General features: G+C 39.2%; 2 protein-coding genes across 5 annotated transcripts in view; one reads left to right on the forward strand and one right to left on the reverse strand.

The window, feature by feature from the left end:
- Positions 1-15570, forward strand: part of NEMP2 (nuclear envelope integral membrane protein 2) — a 33504-nt gene extending 17934 nt beyond the window's left edge. Inside the window, exons 6-9 of the mRNA XM_050751934.1 lie at positions 763-877; positions 2477-2702; positions 6281-6457; positions 7521-15570. Coding sequence (XP_050607891.1) covers positions 763-877; positions 2477-2702; positions 6281-6457; positions 7521-7644 — 642 coding nt within the window. The 3' untranslated portion in view covers positions 7645-15570. The remainder of the gene's footprint in view (positions 1-762; positions 878-2476; positions 2703-6280; positions 6458-7520) is intronic.
- Positions 9596-20929, reverse strand: part of MFSD6 (major facilitator superfamily domain containing 6) — a 98335-nt gene continuing 87001 nt past the window's right edge. For 2 of the 4 annotated variants that reach the window (XM_050751879.1, XM_050751878.1), the window contains exons 6-8: positions 19445-19725; positions 16934-16958; positions 9596-16775 (exon numbers count right to left, since the gene is read on the reverse strand). In XM_050751879.1, coding sequence (XP_050607836.1) covers positions 16765-16775; positions 16934-16958; positions 19445-19725 — 317 coding nt within the window. In that variant the 3' untranslated portion in view covers positions 9596-16764. The remainder of the gene's footprint in view (positions 16776-16933; positions 16959-19444; positions 19726-20929) is intronic. The other 2 variants (XM_050751877.1, XM_050751876.1) reach the window with 1 other exon arrangement.

The following is a 20929-nucleotide window of genomic DNA, read 5'->3' on the forward strand; positions in this document are numbered from 1 at the left end:
TGGGAATTTCTTTATTATTATTAGTTCCCCAATCCACCATCTTCCTTTATTTTTATTTGTTTATTTTTTTTTTTTTTGAGACAGTCTTGCTCTGTTGCCCAGGCTGGAGTTTAGTGGCATGATCTTGGCTCACTGTAGCCTCTGCCTCCCACCTCAGCCTGCCAAGTAGCTGGGACTACAGGCACACACCACCATGCCCAGCTAATTTTTGTATTTTTTGTAGAGACAGGGTTTCACCATGTTGCCCAGGCTGGTATTGAACTGCTGAGCTCTGGCGATCTGCCTGCCTTGGCCTCCCAAAGTGCTGCAATTACAGGCGTGAGCCACCGTGCCCAGCCAGACCTTCAATAAAATAACACACTGAACTTAGTTGGGGATAAATAAATAATTCAGGATGGTGGTGTTGCAGTTACACTGATTAAAGTTTACAACACCAGCATTATTTTGAGATAAATTTATTCTTTATAACAGTGCTTCTCCAACTTCAGTGTACATGCAAGCCACGTGGGAATCTTGTTGAAATGCAGGTTCTGATTCAGCAGTCTGCGGTGGGGCCTAGGACTCTGTCAACCCAGAAAGCTCCATGTGATGCTGGTGTTGCTGACTTGTGGACCACACCTTAAGACCCTAGGGAGTTTCTTAAATTGACTTCAATTCAGTTTGATGTAGGAGTTTCTAATACAAAAGGTTTATTTGTTTGCTTTTATTTTTATGAGAGTGAATGAACAAAAAAATGTGTCATTTATTTTCTTCCACACACAGTATAGCACCTTTTGGGCTCTAATGGTTGGTTGTTGGTTTGCTTCAGTTTATGTTGTGTGCCAGTTGATGGAAGATCTGAAGTGGCTGTGGTATGAAAACAGGATATATGTATTAGGTAGGTAAATAGAAAAGCAATACGCTCTGTGATTGGTAAAACTGAGATGTACAACTAGAGGCCTTCTTTTGATAGATGTTTCTCTCCAACATCTAAATTTTCATTTTGAACTAAGGAAAGGTGCTACTAAAAATAATATTTTGTTTATTTTATTCCCATTGTTGGTGATTTCAGTTCATTTAGATCTCATTTTAGATGATTTCCCTATGACATGTTTCTTAGTTTTCTATAGTAATGATCAAAAGAGGAAAAAAAAGTGTTTGTCCCTTTTGAATGCACATGCTTCTGAATTGTGGTTAAGCTCTAACCACATCTAACTTGTAATGTAAAAGCTTCTCTGAAAAGCGACTGTTTATTTCTTTCTCTCAAGTATTCAGTAGGAAAGGTGAGAAATCCTAAATATAAATGACTAATGAAAACTTGACTTTTCAGAAACAGAGAGGCTAAGAAACCATTTATTTTCCTTGTTTTTCGTTACAAAATAAATGTTTTTATTGTTTATTTTAACGAGAAAATAATGGACAATGAGAGAATGCATTTTCTCCGTACCTTTAGCACCAAATTTCTCACATAAGTTCACTTCCCTCAAAAGAAAAGCAATTAAGTTTTTTGTTTTACTTGAAAACTGTGTATTTTTTAGCTCATTCTTCTTTTTGTGCTTCTTTTAAATTACAGATATCATGGTATGCTCCCCTGAATACTGCACTATTCATCTCTAAAAAACAAGAGCCTTTTCCTATATAATCTGTTAATTATTATCTGAAAAATAATTACATAAAATCATCTATTACCCAGGCCATGATAAAATTTCCCATTCTTGATGGCTTATATAAACTAGGATATGGTCCAGAACCACATTTAGTATCTGTTTTGTCCTGTAAATTGCTTTTAATCCATAGCAGTTTTTTTTTTCATCATAGTGATATGCTAAAGAGACCAAGCTTGTCCTATAGAATGTCTACCTTTTATATTTATCTGATGACCCCTTTATGGTAGAATTTAACATGTTCTTCTCTTCTGCGTATTTTCTGTAAACTGGAAATTAGACCTCAAGGCTTGGTTAGATATAAATTAAACACTTAAGATAGAATACCTAAGAGGTGATGGGCACTTCACCTTGGATCATACCCAGAGACATAGCATAGCTTATAGTCTCACCATCGTAATGATGAGACTGAACATTTGGATTCAGAGGATGACTCCCTCCACTGTAAAATTACCTTTTCCTTTTATGACTAGAAGGTAAAAATAAAAAATAGGGTTTGTAGCCAGTGGTCACATACAACTATGACTTCTTCCTGGCCAAAGTAACCATGATAACATTTTAATCCAGCGAAGGTGCTGGACTAAAATACAGACATACTTATATATCATCATCATAATGAGTGTACATCCCAAAGTATTGCGAAAGTCAGCCTAGTATCTCATATGGAAGGAATAACACCCTATGTACATTTTTCAACCTTACTTTGTGGGGGAAAAAAAAACAAAAATTAAGGTTTTCTAATAGTTTTTACCTTTAAGTCAAGGCTCTGCCAGCTTTTTCACATAATGTCTCAAATTCAAATTTGTATTATTTTACCTCTTCCACTTTTCCAGGCTATGTCTTGATAGTTGGATTTTTCAGCTTTGTTGTTTGTTACAAGCATGGGCCCCTTGCAGATGACAGGAGCAGAAGTCTTCTGATGTGGACACTACGACTTCTCTCCCTGGTTCTGGTCTATGCTGGTGTGGCCGTGCCTCAGTTTGCCTATGCAGCCATAATCCTCCTCATGTCCTCCTGGAGTCTGCACTACCCACTGAGAGCCTTCAGTTATATGAGGTGGTATGTATTATTTTTTCCCCCAGCAAATTTGACATTTTGAGCTCTGGTTTTATTATTTGGGAGAGTTTTTGCACACATCATGTTAATCTCATAATTACATTTGATCTGGAGATTTCATTCTGAGCAAGATTGGGGGTGGAGGGGGAAGAGAGCTCCAAGCGTCTGATCCTATCTTCATGGCTAGTCTTCATTAATCGTTCAGAGCTGTACCACCAATTACCAGGTAATTAGAGCTCACTCAGAATTCACTAGAGTCAGTGGCAGAAGTACTTGGACTCTGGGTTACCTTAAATATCTTCTTTTATTCAACATTTTCTTTAATTAGAGCCAAAGACTACTTTAGTGGTATCAGCTGTCCTTATGAGATACGAATTAGGAAACAGAAATGAATCATAAATGATTGAAAGGTATTATTTGCATTTAGAACTTTCTTTTCTCTTAGGTTTTAAGTTAAGGCTTACGGCCTTTGAAGTATAAAAAGAAAAATGAAGTAACCTCTGTTGTCACAGCTTTATTATGTTTCTCCTCAGTCATTGAGTCTGAGCAGCTGTTTTCACGTCAGGTGCACAGATGGGGATGGTTCTTGCCCTTGAGGTATACTTGCTAGACATCAGCATACATTTCTATCTCTTTTAAGTATTAAAATAGAGACTTGCCCAGGGACCAAGGGTATATAGAGAAAGCCAGGAGAGCTTTCCTGGAGGAGATATTACTATGCTGAATCTTAAAGAATGAATTAAAATAACCAGATGAATAAACACGGAGGGCTTTCCTGATAGAAAGCCCAGTTTGGTACCATCAGGAGGCACGCAGTGTTGTCAGTGCAGCAAACAAGGTGGGCATGGGCCAGATGCATGGCAGCCACGCTAAGCAATCTAGTCCAGTCCTGTACACAGTGGGGTTTAACTGTGAGACATTTTAGTTAGTCCTCTGACTGTTGCCTGTATAGCAGTTATCAAACCAGTTGCTTAGGACCCAGGCAGATACTATGGTGAGTGATGCTGAGCAGGGGTAAGGCAGCAGTAACCAGGAGGAGTGTGGGAAATTCTGCAAAGCAACCTCATTGAAAACGGAGCAGTTACCACTCAGCTTGAGCTGATTGCTCTCGTGTGGGAATATGAGTCCTGTATTGCCAGATCTGCTGGTTTTCTAGAAGAATTGGAAGTGGGAATTACGATTAGAATGTGAAATCTTAGCATTTTAAAATGTTGGCATTTAAAAATAAAAATAATTAAAAATAGAAATACATTGGACAAACAAAAATCACAGCAGAGACCATAAATACTCATTGGCCGGTGGGATGTGGCCCATCTGTCTTCTGGCACAGCAGGTGGATACAAAGGGGAGGTCCCTGTGGCAGGAGAACAGTTATTAGACATCACAGTGGTCCAGGCGAGAGATGATGAGGGCCTAGGGTAGGACCACGAGACCAAGGCTAGAAGAGGGAGTGAATACATGTTCAAGAGGTAAAATTGGCTGTGAGGAAGGACACTATGGTGGCTGGTAGTTTATGGAACTGGTGACTGTGTGTGTGTGGCAATAACACAGGGTTAAAATTGCACCAGTGACAAGACAGGAAGCCCACACAGAAGATGCTAGTGGGGCTGAAAGGCAGCAGGACAGGGTTGGAGGGTTGATGCTGACTGGGTCTCTCTTTGCCTCATCTGCCCGAGGCAGACAGTGAATGGGAACACCAGTCTTCTGTCAGTAAGGCTGGCCCCCCAACATCTTCCAGGTCCCTGGCCCTTTGCCAGGCTTGTGGCCTGAGGAACTCAGGATAAAGTTCCTTCTTCCTTCTCTTTAACCCTCCAACTCCCTGCCAAGAGCAAAGTGTGTTCTGCACAATGGTTCTTTTGTGCACTAGCTGTGTTCTATAATAATCAAAATGTACTATAACTTCCTCAACTTAAAATTTTGCTAGTGAATAATTATATAAAGAACTAGGGAATGAAACAGGAACTTACAGGTTAAATAACACAACAGAGAAATAATACCTTGATTTTGTATAGTACTTTCTCGTTGCAAAGAGCTGTTTACTTTTAATAGTATATGATAACTACTCTTTTGATTATCCTTATTGAACACCCACTGTAGGCCACTTACAGTGCTAAGCACCCTACACAAAATATCTCATTTAACCTGTACAGTGACCTATGAAGTAGACGAAGTAGATATTATTGCTTTTATTTTTATTTTTTTCATATGACCAAAGTGAGGCTCTGAACTGTTAAGGAATTCCCCAAGTTCGTATAGTGAATAAACCTCAAAGCCAGGACTGTGTCCAGGTCTTCTGGCTCAGCATCCAGGGTTTCTCCTCCAGGGAAACCATGCACAGGTATTCAGAAAAGGAGAAGGAAATTATGTCACTGGTTTCTTGATCTAGCTCATCAACTGTGAGATCTTTAAAAGATAACAGATTTATTCAGTCCCAACCCTCAAGAAAAAATATATATATAGAGAGAAATATATATTATATAAATATAATATTCAAATAATTCTGATGTTCATTTATATTTGGAAATCTCAGGTTAAATTTAAAATCACCCCAAAATATTTTTTAAAACTCACTATAAATAAAACAAATGTTTTAGGCCGGGCACGGTGGCTCATGCCTGTAATCCCAGCACTTTGGGAGGCCAAGGTGAGTGGATCATGAGGTCAAGAGTTTGAGACCAGCCTAACCAACATGGTGAAACCCCGTCTCTACTAAAAAATACAAAAATTAGCCGGGTGTGGTGGCATGCATCTGTAATCCCAGCTACTCAGGAGGGTGAGGCAGGAGAATTGCTCGAATCCCAGAGGCAGAGGTTGCAGTGAGCCTAGACTGCGCCATGGCACTCCAGCCTGAGTGACAGAGTGAGACTCTGTCTCAAAAAAATAAAATAAAATAAATAAATAAAAGTTTTTAAAACCTTATTATTGTTACTATTTTTATGAGATTCTTAGATTCCTAAATTTTTAGGTCCCTACATTTTATGAGATTTAGGATTTTCTTGGTTGGAAAAAGAAAGTTCTACCCATGATCTGCTTGTCATGTAATAAAGGAAGAATTACTATAAATTTTGTACAATATTTGCTCTTTCTCTCTAGGATTAGTCAGAATCACCACCACTAGGTGGAAGTGATATCCCACAAATCCTCCCAGGTTCTTGGTGTGGAGAGTAAATGGTCAATGTTCTAGAGGGTCTGCATAAAAGGACATCTCAAAAGCTTGCTTCTATTAGTGCCTAATAAAATAAACAGGCCAAGCATTAAAAAAAAAAAAAAACAGGCTTTTAATTGCCTGTGTGATTAGAAATCACCGAGGAAGAAAAATACAATTAACATCTGTATCAGAAATTAATTCTCAAATGCCTTAGGACATTATTTATGATAGTTCAGGAAATTGGGAAATGTACTATTAGGCCCAAACTGCATGTTCTCTATACCTCAGTAATGATAACAGCAATAAAAAAAATATAGATATGATATGGAGGAAGTTAAGAAGTATTATTACTGTTACAATCTAAGAAATGTATTTTTGTAAATCTTAAGGATTGAATTAGGCAGTAATCCTGCAACCACATGCCACGTTTTAGGAAAATAAAGCAGTGGTTTACATCGAAAGAGCTGGTGGTGAAGTATCTTACAGAAGACGAGTATAGGGAGCAAGCTGATGCTGAAACGAACAGCGCTCTGGAGGAGCTGCGCCGGGCCTGCCGAAAACCCGACTTCCCCTCGTGGCTGGTGGTCTCCAGACTCCACGCTCCTAGAAAGTAAGTCCTACTCTGCTGCTCGGACCATAGTTTAGTTGAGAATGATTTTAAAAATAATATGATGGTTTGGTACAGGCACTTCAGGGTGAAAATAGACTACTTCCTTGGATAACAGATGATGTGGAAGTTGTCAGAGGTCCCTTTTCTCAGTGCTGTGACTTTGCACAGTAGAACTGCTGATGTCAGAATAAATATTTATCTGATGTTTTATAGGGAAGGCTAAAAACATAACTTCCTTATGTTTATAGGGAAGGGAAGGTGGAATAGGATGAGTGACCTGCTTCTCATCCTATTGGTGGGGAACATCTCTTTTTTGTTTTGTTTTGTTTTTTTCTTTAGACTGAGTCTCGCTCTTTCGTCCAGGCTGGAGTGCAATGGTGCTATCTCAGCTCACTGCAACCTCCGCCTCCCGGGTTCATGCCATTCTCCTGCCTCAGCCTTCTGAGTAGCTGGGATTACAAGGCGCACGCCACCATGCCCGGCTAATTTTTGTATTTTCAGTAGAGATGGGGTTTCACCATGTTGGTCAGGCTGGTCTCTTAACTCCTGACCTTGTGATCCATCTGCCTTGGCCTCCCAGGGTGCTGAGATTACAGGCGTGAGCCACCACGCCCAGCTGGAAAATCATTTTTAAAGTTCACTAAGAAAGACGTCTGTCCCAACATTTTTCCTTATTGCTTTCTCTTCCTCATGACTTTATCCAAATAACAGTGCCCTCAAATTAAAGATGGAAGGGGGAAAGCATTTGACATAAAATAATGAATAATAATAAATTCAAACTAATAAAAAATTGCGACAAGAAGGAATCAGAAAACAGGAGTGGGTACATTTGGCTCACGTAATGATTATACATCTGCCCTGCTTCTCTGCCCTTTCCATGAATAGCTGTCTTTAGAGGGATCACATAAGCCATTCCCATTTTACACCCACTGGGTAAATACCACCCTCTATTGATGCAAAGTCAAATTTAATTAAAGGGGATAAATAGCAAGGGAACATGTTATCTTTCAAATAAACCTTCCTGAGATAACATTAACTTTATTTAAAACAAAAAACTTATTAGATTTGCAGACTTTGTTCTTGGAGGAAGCCACTTGTCACCTGAAGAAATCAGTCTGCATGAAGAGCAGTATGGCCTTGGGGGTGCCTTCTTGGAAGAGCAGCTCTTTAACCCAAGTACTGCCTGACATGCGACCTTCAAGTTGACTTCATTCTGGACAAGGAAGTGGGCAAAGGGTAGGGATTCTATTAAAGTTAGGCAGAACTGTTCTAGTGAACAGTGGCAAAAACATTTGCTGTGGAGAAAAGTCATTCTGGAAAGGAAAACTAACCCATTTTGAAGATAACTTAACATTCTTGGTGAGTTCTGCTATTTACTGTACTGTAGGTGGATACCAAGATTCTGTGACAGCCACTACCACCTTCCTTGAATGAAGGCTTTCATTAGGAACAGGGGAATGGCATTGTTCTTCAAGGGGCTAATAAGCGTGAACAGGTGCTTTGTCAACACCAGGGCCCTAAATCCGCTCTTAATCCCCTGAACCTGTGTCAGAAGACTCTGCAATACTCTTCCTATATTTCATCAGTATAAGTCCTAAAAGAGACCTGAGACATGCTGGACCAGTGTTTTCCAAAGTACAGCTCACAGGATACTACCGAGTGTTGGTCAGTAAAGGTATTCTGAGGTCAGCTAAGATTGATATAAAGTTAAACTAATGTACCTCTCAGAGTCATTCATAATGCTCATGTGCACTGTGAATCTCCCAAAGAGGAGAAAGTGTGTGCTGCAGTTTCTTGCTTAATTTGACCACAGAACTCTTTTTCATGAGATTAATATTCCTTGGAACACATGTTTGGAAAGTGCTAATGGCGGTGGAATTGAGCTCTGGAGAGGTTAAACAACTTGTGCAAGACCACACTGAGATTCAGCACTGGTAGAAATCCAGCCCTGGTGTATCCTTTGACTCAGGTAGATAAGATCTTCAGGTGCAAGCTTAGAAGCCATCTTCCAAAGCCATGGGCCTCACAATGTTGGTGGCTTTAATTTTTATTTTTCAATAATGGCCAACTTGCTATTTAGCTGTGATAAAGGGAAATGTTTCTTAAGACATTTTAAAGTTTTTTATACATAAGATTTTTATATACATACATAAGGATTAGATACTATGATTACTTTTTTTTTTGTATTTTGAAATTGAAGGCATTTAACTTCTTGTGACATTTTGAATTGACTGATCCATTTAAAAAATTGTTTAACTATATGTGTTTATAACAGTTTCTTACAAAACAATTTTTTTCTTGAGTCATGATATTAAACTCCAGAGTGCAATGAGGGGCTGTGAGTTTTGACCCTGAGGAAAGAAGGCCAAAACATAGATCTGAGAAAAGATTTGAACATGGCAAGACAATCTCAGGGTTAAGATGTTGCTTAGTTGATTCTGAGAATCAAAATCAGGCTTTTTTTCCTGTGATGGGATCATAAAAATCTTTTTATCAGGACAAGGGTTATGGGGGAAGGATAGACAGAATTTTGGCACTGCTGCTTTCCTGAGCCAAATTTAGTAGTTTTTCTAAATCATGAAAAAAGAGCATGACTATCCATCTGGAACTTTCTAGATTGATTTTCAAATGATAGTTCCTCTTTGAAGTATTTACAGGTCTGTTTTTGCCAGACATCTTTTCATACTAGGAACTTTGTTTTTTTGTAATATCCACTAAAGTTAATCTGCCTTTTTATATGGACTTGGATTTTTAAAGAACCAAAGGATGTATTTCCCATTCAGATTTATGGTAACTATTTTATGAGTAAATAGAAGTTTGAACATTTTTCTTATGGTTTAATCTGTTTTTTTATAATTATATTTATTGGTGATATAAATGTATCAGATGTGTCAGTGCCTGTGCTCACCAAGTTCGTCTCCTAAGAGGCAGTTTGTGTGGTACAACATATGCGTATGAGTAAATAACACATAAACAATCTGCTGGGGCTGCCAGGTATGTCCCAGCCAGGACAGCCACTGGGCCAGGGGGAAGAGGTACTGCCGAGGGAAGGAAGCAGCTCTTCATGGGCAGCTAGCCAGGTGTAACCATCACAATAAGAACAGCCAAAGAGAGAACAACAACAGCAGTCCTCCAGGATATTGTTTTCCATGTTTATTTTTAGAAGAAATCATAGGTTTGTCAGTTTCTGCTTTGTGACTACTGTGAGAAGCTAAACAATTAAAAGCATTACTTGTGATATTTTTAGTGTATTTATGTTGTTTTCATTTGATTTGGGGGTATATTATAGTACTGATCACAATTCTAATCCCCATCAAGCAATGTACAGATAACTCTTGTAAGAAATGTGTCCCTCCTTTCTTTCCTCCCTTCTCTTCTCTTTCTCCCTCACCTCCTCTCTCCTCTCCTCCTCCCTTTTTAAAGTCCTTTGAACAGTTTAAACGACCACTAAATAATATGGCTCTGCCCTTCACAGGTGGTTGGAAGTTGACTTTGTGCTTCATACACCATAGGTGTATAATTATGGAGCCTAACAGATCCCTTTGTTATGTTATTGCTTATGTTTCATGCCTACAAAAGCTTACTGTTGTTAGCAAGTTGGACTGTTTGACACCAGATGTGTGGGTGAGATATAGTGTAGGTGGCTATGCTTAAACAATTGTATCATTCAAGTGTTACTTTTAAAAAGTTTTAAAACACATTTTACATATCACAAAAAAATGCTTTGTGAATTAGTTGTATGGTTTGCCAGTAATACTTAGGGCTGAATTACAGGGGAATGTCCATCTGACATGAAGGACAATATTTCAATTTATGACTTTTTAAAAAAGATCTGGAAATTTCAGATATTTCGATTTTAAGAGGGTTTGGAATAGATGATGGATGACATAAAAATATCTAAATATGTGGAGGAATTACGATCCTGAAGTGATGCCAACTAAACAAATGCTCTGTTACATTATTCTGTATGTGACTGTTCCCCAGACTTAGAGATGTACAATTTTATAAATTAAATTTTCTTGTCCAACTGAAAGCAAGATAGACAACATAATGGCCGTGGAAGTTTGAAGACACCTGCGGGAAGACAGAGAGGTACTTTCAGGTGACAACAGGAGCAAGCTGCCTTCTGAGAGAGCCTGCTGGGTGGCATGACATTGAAGAGTGAACTATTTGGGTGTAACTGTTAGCCTTATTGACTCAGAACCCTGCTTTTTGTTATTACACCATAAGACTTGTCTCCTGTTAGCCAATTCATATAGTTGGTACAAGTAGTGATTCAGAACCAAAAATATAACTAGCATAAGGATAAAAACACTTGAATTGATATGACCAGCAGATTCTCTCTCAGAAGACAGTTACAAGGGGTCAAATTATAATAAGGAGGCTACTTGGTAAACTGAAACAAAACAAAGGGAGCTTGTTATATAATTCACATGGTTAATGTCATGAGGCCAAAGAGTTTAATGCAGATGCCACCCCCTACCCCAATGGGGCTAGCCTTGTTAATGGGATGAGATACCAGGTCTGTTGACAAAGACCACCCCTTCCTTTATGCAGGTCCTGCCAACTTTTTCCTCTCTGTGACTGCTGTTTTTCTAATCATTATTGACCAACATTCCACCCCCTCTGATAGGCATAGTTTTACTCAGATACGTTAAAATCTTTAGTCTTTCTCTGGCCTAGGAGTTGGATTATCTTTTAAAAGTAACTGTATTTTTTTGTTATGATCCCTGAACGTGAAACCTTAATAAGTCACCAGAGATTTGAAATGAATACTATATTTATCTACGATAAATCTTGGAAGATGCAGTTAGTGGGCAGCTTCTCTTTATTATTTAAATAATTTGAGGGATAAGTTTTTTTTTAGATTTGGTCCTTTTTCCAAAAAAGACCGATTGAAAAGAAAAGGAGAAGAATACCAACATTGATTAGAGATCCATCAGGCACTACATGAGGTGCCTTCGATACCTCTTAATTTGCACCTCATGGTCACTCTGTGACATGTTTTGGTATTTTCATTTTACAGATGAGGAAAGACCCAGAGAAGATAGGAGAAAGTTGCTGAAGGACACATATAGCTAAAGTGGTAGAATCAGAATTCGAGCCCCCATATGTCTGCTTCCAGGGCTCATATTCTACTTCCTTTATTACCATGTTTTTAAGAAAGTTAAGGAAATGACCCCATGGATAATGCATTCAAGAGGTGACTACATCTGCTGATGTTATACACATACCAGTCATTTGTGTCCCGCAGCAATGGACACTGTAGTCTGTGGCTCTTGTCAGTGCTTCTCAGATTATCTGGGGTGATGGACCAGTTTCCCTCTAGTTCATCACAAGTAATACTTTTGTAAGATACACTAAATTATTAGAAAAATGAAATAATCTTTAAAAGAAAAGACATACAGAATATAAGCATGATGATCATGTCATGACAATGTCAACTTGCCATACATATTTTGAAACGTCTAATTTCTATGTTGTCACACACCAGCAGTAGTTTGACAGCACCAGTTCTTGAGCACACTTTGAGTAGCACTGGTCTACATGTTATTTTTCTAAGATGCCACTGATCTTTTCAAGAAACAAAAAAAATCCTGACCTTTTTCAAATATAAGTGTACAATTTAGAAGAATGGCATTCTGCGCTGACAATTGGAGACAGTATGGTATATAATTTGTTAAATGATTATAAAATTGTTTACTTTTGTTGACACCTCTAAGAAGAAAAAGAAAAATGAAAATTATGGAATTTATAACCTCTCTCAGCAGACTTTTGCACTTTATGGAATTGTCATCATCATCATTTTTTTCCATCTTCCTCCACTTATGTTTTGTCTAATTTTATCTCTTAACTAACTCATATCCCCAACCACTTAATGTTTACAATGCATGTTGGAATTGAATGCCTTACTGTACAGCTTACTAGACATAGGTAAATATGTATAGTATGGCACTGTGCATTGGGAGAATGGAATATGATTACAGATTTAAATGGCAATAAAAGAATAGAACTAGACCCTGGTTGGGGAAATGAGACAGCACTCCTCCTGCCCCGAGTGCTTTGCTACACAACAATGGCAGTATTTATGGAGCACACACTGTGTCTCAGATAACTCATTTTAAACATCAACCTGTAACATACCTACTGTAATCACTTCCGTTCTACAGAGGTGGGTCCTGAGGCCCAGCGATGTTATATGTGTGTGTAAGTTCTCACTGGCAGAGCTGGGACTCAAATGCAAACAGTGTGACTCCAGAGTGCACACTCCTAACCCCAACGTTGTAAGGTCCTTGGGTTGCCATCTGAAAACTGGGACTTTCCTGGAGCCACAGTGGGGGACAAGTGGTCCTATATTAGCTGCCTGAAACAGATGGCAGCTGGTTGAGAGTTAGGTACCCAGCTGGACTGGCACTTAGCTGGACTGGCTCACTTTCCCCCCATGCTAGACATCAGCAAGTTTCCAGTTACTGCCTTATAAAAAGCCACAGTTTGTCCTGGCATACTGTAAACTACTTTCTGAGATCTGAAAAACCACTCCCCCTTTCACCTAGGCACCAGCCTCTCTCCCAGCTGCTCCATGGCTTGGAATCCTTAAGCCAGATATTCTCAAGGGTTTGCTAAACAAGCCCAGGAGTGGTTTGGGGCTTCAAAAGTAGCCTTTGTCTTGTCTCCATGCTCCAAAGGGCTGAAGAACTTCCAAATGGAAAATCACCTCTTTCTTCCATACAGTCACTGTCAAAGCATACCCTCATTTTCACAGAATTAACATAATCTTAAGCTCTAACCTCTCACACTGAAGCTGAGGAAACAGGCCCAGAGATCTCCCAAAGGTGATCTCTTCCTTTATACCCATGCTGTCCAATATGGTAGTCTTGAGCCACATGTGGCTATTTAAAATTAGAAACCTAATTCCCCAGAAAATTAGCCACGTCAGTTGTTTAATAGCCACGTATGGCTTATGGTTACCATACTGGACAGTGTAAATCGAGAATTTCCCATCTTCCCAGTAAGTCCTACTGGACAGTGCTATTCTACGATGCCATCGCCTTGGTTACAGAGCTGTGGGTGTGTCTGCTTTCCCTTCCTGATTCCCATGGCCCTGGCCAGAGTCCCTACCAACCTCTGGGCTTCCTGTGCAGAGTTATCAGTCCAGCCAACTCACTGGCAGAGTGTAAAGGGTCTGGTGTACCTACATTTCACAAAGCATCAGGAATTTGAAGGATTTCTAGAAATCTAGGAATATCTAGAAATCCTAAATGGAAATACAACCACACATATACACATATCAGGCATGTATGGTAATGGTTCAGGCTGGGCTGCTTTATGGCTTCCTCTGCCACAACAGATGCAGGGAATGGCCTCCCTGCCTCCTGGGGTGGGGCAAGGTGCTTAGCGGACTAGGGCTTTGACATTAGGAAGATTTGAGTTTGAATCTTGGCTTTGTGACCTTGATCTCATAACTTAAACTGTTAGCTTCAGAATTCTCTTGTTTAAAATGGGGATAGTGATAGGAACACCTCCAGTTTTTGTTAAGGGCAAAATGATAATCTCAGCACACTACAAGCACCCAATATCCACGGATGTGGTTCCCTTTTCCTAGATTCCCTGCTTAACTCCAAATTAGTGGAGAGCAATATTGCCTAAGTAATGGTCTCAGTACCTCAGCAGTACTGGAAGGAATTGCCAATTAGAGGGAAGCTATTAGCCAACTATCCACTTCATGTGACCCATGGCAAGATTAATAAGCCAGTAAAGCAGCGTTGCTCTTCCTGTGAATTCCTTAACGCTTTTCATGAGGTTTACTGCCTGCTGGACAATGTATGTATTATAATCTATTCCTAAGACTTGAGGACTAGTTTAATAATTAGCAATTAACCGCTTTGGATCCACACAAGCTCAGAACTTGGGTAATTTACTGTTTCTACAACCATAGGAGAAAGAGTAGGAAGTAAGTAAGGCAGTGATTACCAGCCTGGGCTCTGTGACACCGCTGCGTGTGCTGAGGGATCTCAAGAGGGGTTACAAAATCTCAAATCAAAATTTAATTTGAATTCACTTTAATATTTTTTAAGGTAGCATATGGCACTTTGGGGACAGGAAGAAAAAGTCACAAAGTCCACAAACCCATGAAGGTGTCAGCTCACAAGGCTGGGAATGACTGCATTATAGATTCTGCTGTCACAGTAAATGTTCCATAACAAAGGCATGTTGAATTTGGTCTCATTGATTACAGAGTAAAGGACTTCTGTTTGGTCACATCTTTATCATTTAAGAAACATTTAAAAATGGTATTTATTTATATTTCAACATGTCAACTGTGCATTTCCAAAACAGCAGGCTTTTCAAAGGAATAAATCAGAACTGTAAACACAAGATACAGTATAAGTTTTTGACTTCCTACAGTCAGTTTCACAAATCCACATACTGTACATTCATAGGTGAGGTTCAGCCTGTCACCCATTTCTTTATTTCTATAATTACACAAGCATAATAAATACATCTGATTTTAAAGGTCACTTAAAATGAGTCATAATTTACAGTACAGTACGTTTCAGTTCAAGTGCAAAAAATAACTATTTGCTGAATTCTATTTCAGTTATTTTATTTTTAAGCTGTGTGGTGAAGCTAGACATCCAAGTGTAGAATTTCTTATCCCAAATGCAGTACTGGGCAGAACTATGGTGTCATGGAGAAGCCCTCACTTTACAATTGATCCTGTCTAATCAGGGTAAGGTGAGTTGCTCATTTCTAACTGTTCTTTTCTTTCCTCTCTCGCCTGTGGCTCATCCACAGCTATTATAAATTATATAATTCACCTTTAGTCAGCTAAAGCAGTGTTCCCTTTTCCACACTCCCCCCAGATTTCCTGTTAACCTCTGCTTTGATTTTGAGCGGCAAGCTTTACATGTGATCCACGCAGCCATTGTTCTGGCTGCAGCTGTAACGTTTGCAGTTGCATACGTTACATTGTCCAGTGTCTGACTGTGTCTTCATGAGAAGGAATATACTGAGATCTTCTTTCTTTAGTCATTGGAAAGTACAGTTGCTACTTATTGCCATCCTTCCCATTCATGGTTTCCTATTTACCACCTTTTCCTCACCAAAAGCAACATGTAATTTCTAAAAATTGTATCCCTTCCCCAGGCACTTAAATCTTATGATTTGTAAATAGTACTGCTTATTTAATGGAACTCTTAGGAATTCAGTGATTTGTGTGTGTGTTTCATTCCCTCAGCTAATTAGAGCCTGAATCACTATAAGATAGTAAATAGCAAGACAGGCTATTTACATTATCAATATATGTAGTAAACTCTTGTCTATCAAGCCACAGGATACTGAGTTGGTTGGTTGATTTGAAATAATCCCCCATTTGTTTTTTTTTCTCAAAGCCCATTTAAAACAAAAGGCATTTTTAAGCTCAGCTTAGCTTGCAGTAGTCAATAATAGCTTCTGTTGCTCAAAGAATTATTTCCATTATATACCATACACATATAAAAATATATTTGCTAAAGATATGTAAAGTTTCTGATGAAACTTTTAACTTCATTTTTTAACTTTAACTTTTAACTTTATTTTTAACAAAAGCACATGTGCTACTAACTTTTATCTGGTTACTTTTTAAATATATCTTGTAATTTTTTAAATGGTTCTCTTCAAGAAAAAAGAAAGTATAGATGAATTCTATCTCTTCCCAGTTTGTATTAAGAACCAAATAATAAGAATAAATAATCAGAAGAGGGAAATTATATCCACATTCACCTCAAAACACTTTCACTCCCTCCACTTACTTAGTGTAACTGCTGGTTTCAACTCTTACTGCACTGGCAGAGAAATTCTATCATCCTTAACCTAACCAAGCAAAGAACTGAAAGTCCTCATTGAACTCCATTTCCCTTTTGTAATTCCAAGGGGATTACGAAAGTTTACCTTTTCCTGCCAATATGTACTGTAGCTCCTGTGTGTGTGTTTCCATGTTAATGAGTTTAGATATTTAGAAGCATATGCAGTGCTGTGCTCCTCCAGGGAAGGCGTATCCTGGCCGGGGGGCCTCGCCCTGTGTCCTGGCTGAGGAGCCTGATTCCATGCAGGGTGTGAGATGAGCAGGATGCCGTCAGTGTCCTCCTGGGGCCAGCTGAGCCTGCTGCTCTTCACTCTGCTCTGTGCGTGGGTCCACACTGGGGTGAGCAGGGCTGGTCTGTGTCTGAGATGCTGCTGCGTCAGGGGATGGCAGGTTTCTACAGGGGTCAGAGTGAGTCTCACATGGGACAGGCTGGGCTCTACCAGCAGGAGAATTTTCCCTGTTCTCATTGGTCCCCTGGAGGTAGAAAACAGGAGATGCCCCATGATCAGTGACAGCAAATCAATCGAACTTTTTATATATGCTTTTAAGTAAGATAGGAAACATGGGGAGATCATCCGGAAGTGCCCATTTCAGGGACCAAGTAATAGAGGAATAAGGATAGAATGTCTTACCTTTCATCTCCTTTCCTATGTGCAACTGCCAGAGCCGCATGAAAAACACAAACACTATAAGCAGACGTGTCTTGTGGAAAAAGGAACATTACTACCAAAATGTCTGTTAGTACTTGGTAAACAGTTTACATCAGCAAATATTTGCTGAGCCCCCCGGCCATGTGGCAAGTCACTGGGCAAGCACTATGGAATAACTGAAACTCAGGCCGCTTGCTAAGACCACAGAATCCAAGAGCCAGAACACACTTTGTCTAACAGGAAGTACGTAAGGGGTTCTCATCCTCATCCTTGGAGGCAGAGCTGGGAGAGAATGTCCTGTAATTAAGAGTCCTGATGTATATTTGGTATTTCAAAATGTGCACCAAAAGTTAGATACTAAGACAGAACATCCACATAAAAAAGTGAATGTAAACAAGCACTTGTGTAACCAATTGTAAATAACCATGAGTATAACATCACTAGCAGCAATTTCCATAAATGCCATATTGATTGTACAAATAAGAAAAAAATTTAGGCCGGGCGCGGCGGCTCAAGCCTGTAATCCCAGCACTTTGGGAGGCCGAGATGGGCAGGATCACGAGGTCAGGAGATCGAGACCATCCTGGCTAACATGGTGAAACCCCGTCTCTACTAAAAAATACAAAAAACTAGCCGGGCGAAATGGCGGGTGCCTGTAGTCCCAGCTACTCGGGAGGCTGAGGCAGGAGAATGGCGTGAACCCGAGAGGAGGAGCTTGCAGTGAGCTGAGATCCGGCCACTGCACTCCAGCCTGGGTGACAGAGCAAGACTCCGTCTCAAAAAAAAAAAAAAAAAAAAAGAAAAAATTTAAATAGATTCTCCCCCAAATTAGTACCTATCACTTTTTAGCTAAACACCCAACAGAAATGTTCCTTTCTGTGGTTCTACAATGTAAGAAAAAGAAACTTAGTATAATGACTTCTAGGAATAACTACAGCATACCTGCCAGTTTTTATTAATCCTAACATACCAGAAAATTTTTATTTATTTATTTATTTATTATTTTGAGAAGGAGTCTCGCTCTGTCGCCTAGGCTGAAGTGCAGTGGCGTGATCTTGGCTCACTGGAACCTCCGCCTCCCGGGTTCAAGCAATTCTCTGCCTCAGCCTTCCGGAGTAGTTGCGATTACAGGCACCCGCCACCATGCCCAGCTAATTCTCGTATTTTTAGTAGAGACAGGGTTTCACCATCTTGGCCAGGCTTGTCTCGATCTCCTGACCTTGTGATCCACCCACCTTGGCCTCCCAAAGTGCTGGGATTACAGGCGTGAGCCACCACGCCCAGCTCAGAAAAAAAATTGATTAATCCTAACATACCAGAAAAAAAAGCCACATTAAAAATTTAATGTGGCTTCTGTGAAAATGAGGATGAGTACACAAAGTAATGAAAATATTGCTACTCAAGCAGCAGATATTAAAATCATCCTTTCTCCTGTTTCATCTTCTTGCTTTAAGGTATTAAAATCCTGTATATGCTTCTCCCACCACAAATATCTGGTTCTTGACTGAGCAAAAGAATGATATGAGTTTATTATCTTGATAAATTAACAAATAGGATCATGCGTGGACTGGCAATGCATATGGCTATCAGTAAAGAACCAGATTTGGTTAAAATTTCACAAATATTTTATGTTAGCTTACAAAGTTAAGATTAATTAGTTCAACAAATTTTCTGAAAGGGTAATTACTCAAATTACCCTTATTTTAAAATCTCTCCCCTTTATTTTTTTATGTGTCCTCTGAAGCTACTCCAGACAGAGTTGACATGACTTATCAAGTAAAAAGGAGTGATTATTATAAAATGGAGGAACTGGGTCTATTTCTTTGGCTAAATGATTTATAGAAGTTACACTCATTTTCCAAAGTCGGGATACACCTGTACAGTTATCCACACTTCTATCAACATGATTTAACTACTCAGGAAAGATCACTCCCCTGGGGACAAGAAAAATCACACTTTTAGACTTATTTTTCAGGTGAGGCCACCTGCACAACCATAATTCCACTGAGTTAGGTGTCCTATCATACCCATACAGTGGCTCAATTAATTCAATAAATATTTATTGTGGTCCTATAATAATAATATATAATGCCCCCCACTAGAATTTTGGAATTACAGAGATTAATAAATACGGTTCCTGAAGGCATGAACCATGTATTCCCCTTTCAACTGGCAACCGTCAATACTGAAATGTAAAACAAATATACAATGAAAGAATGGATTTATTTATTTTATTTCTTTCAAGAAGTGAAAGAATCATATCCTCTGAAGTTTTCCTGAACTCCATAAGGCAGAATATTCTCTCTATGGGACCTTGTATACGCCCTCTTTAACTCAGTGTTCACAGAGTACTGAAATTGTTTGCATGTTTATTTCCCCCACCAGACTTTCAATAAATCTTGTTGAATGAAAAGTGAGTAATTAAAACAACCGAGCCCAGTTAAGGTATCTTGAGTGACAGGTAATACTGCTAGCCCAGCAAAGGAACTGTACCTGTAAAGGCTGTATCTCAGAAGCACGGTTGTCTCTTGTGAGTTGCATCATCTCTTTAATTTGGTAGAGTGCATAGACAAAGGTCACCCACGGAGAAGAGCTGACTCCCCAGGCTGGTTTATTCACATCTTCCTGTTCTTCCTGGTGCTTAGTTTTCTTGGGTGGAAGTCTGGGCTCAATGCGTGGCATGACATCTTCTGTCTGTTGCTGTACCAAGTCGATGGTTGCTATAGGAACAGGACTGGAGGGAACAGGAATTCTTTCTGCCAACATTGTCTTGTCTGGAGAGAAAATAATGTTTAAACTATTTTTCAGCATTTTGTACATGTTTGAACAAAGGTAAAAATAAATAAACCAAGAATCCCATATGCCCATTCCAGAGTGCTTGGTAATATTAATAAATTGCTGGTTACCAATGACTTCATTACTTGGTGCAAGTACTGAATCAATGAACGTGATGTTTATCTTTGGGTCTCTTTATAGGGCTTAATAGACATTAACATATATACTTAAGAAATCTATTTTTCATTTAACTTAGAACATCAGTGGGGCATAGGTTATAATGAGTGTTGCCTTAGGCCCATTTACAGGATTATGATTAAAAGACAGGCATCAAAACAGGAAAAGCCACATGATAGTTATTTTTTTAAAAAAATTTTATTCCCATAGGTTTTTTGGGGAACAGGTAGTAGTTGGTTACATAAGTTCTCTAATGGTGATTTGTGAGAGTTTGGTGCAGCCATCACCCGAGCAGTATACAATGAACCCAATTAGTAGTCTTGTATCCCTCACCCCTTCCCACCCTTTCCCCTGTGTCTCCAAAGTCCATCATATCATTCTCATGCCTTTGCATCCTCACAGCTTAGCTCCCACTTATAAGTGAGAATATACGATGTTTGGTTTTCTATTCCTGAGTTACTTGACTTATAATATGGTCTCCAATCCCATCCAGGTTGCTGTGAATGCCATTAGTTCATTCCTTTTTATGGCTGAGTAGTATTCCATTGTGTATGTATGTATATGTGTGTGTGTGTGTATATATGTTCGTGTATATATATGTATGTATGTGTGTGTGTATACACACACACACACTACAGTTTCTTTACCCATTCATTGATTGCTGGGCATTTGGGTTGGTTCTGCATTTTTGCAATTGTGAATTGTGCTGCTATAAACATGCATGTGCAAGTATCTTTTTCATATAATGACTTCTTTTCCTCTGGGTAAATACCCAGTAGTGGGATTGCTGGATCAAATAGTAGTTCTACTTTTAGTTCTTAAGGAATCTCCATACTGTTTTCCATAGTGTTTGTACAGTTTACATTCCTGCCAGCAGTGTAGAAGTGTTTCCTTTTCACCACATCCACACCAACATCAATTATTTTTTGATCACTTGATAATGGCCATTCTTGTGGGAGTAAGGTGGTATCACATTGTGGTTTTGATTTGCATTTTCCTAATCACTACTGATGTTGACCATTTTTT

Source organism: Macaca thibetana, chromosome 12 (genome assembly GCF_024542745.1).
Source record: "Macaca thibetana thibetana isolate TM-01 chromosome 12, ASM2454274v1, whole genome shotgun sequence".
NCBI lineage: Eukaryota > Metazoa > Chordata > Mammalia > Primates > Cercopithecidae > Macaca > Macaca thibetana.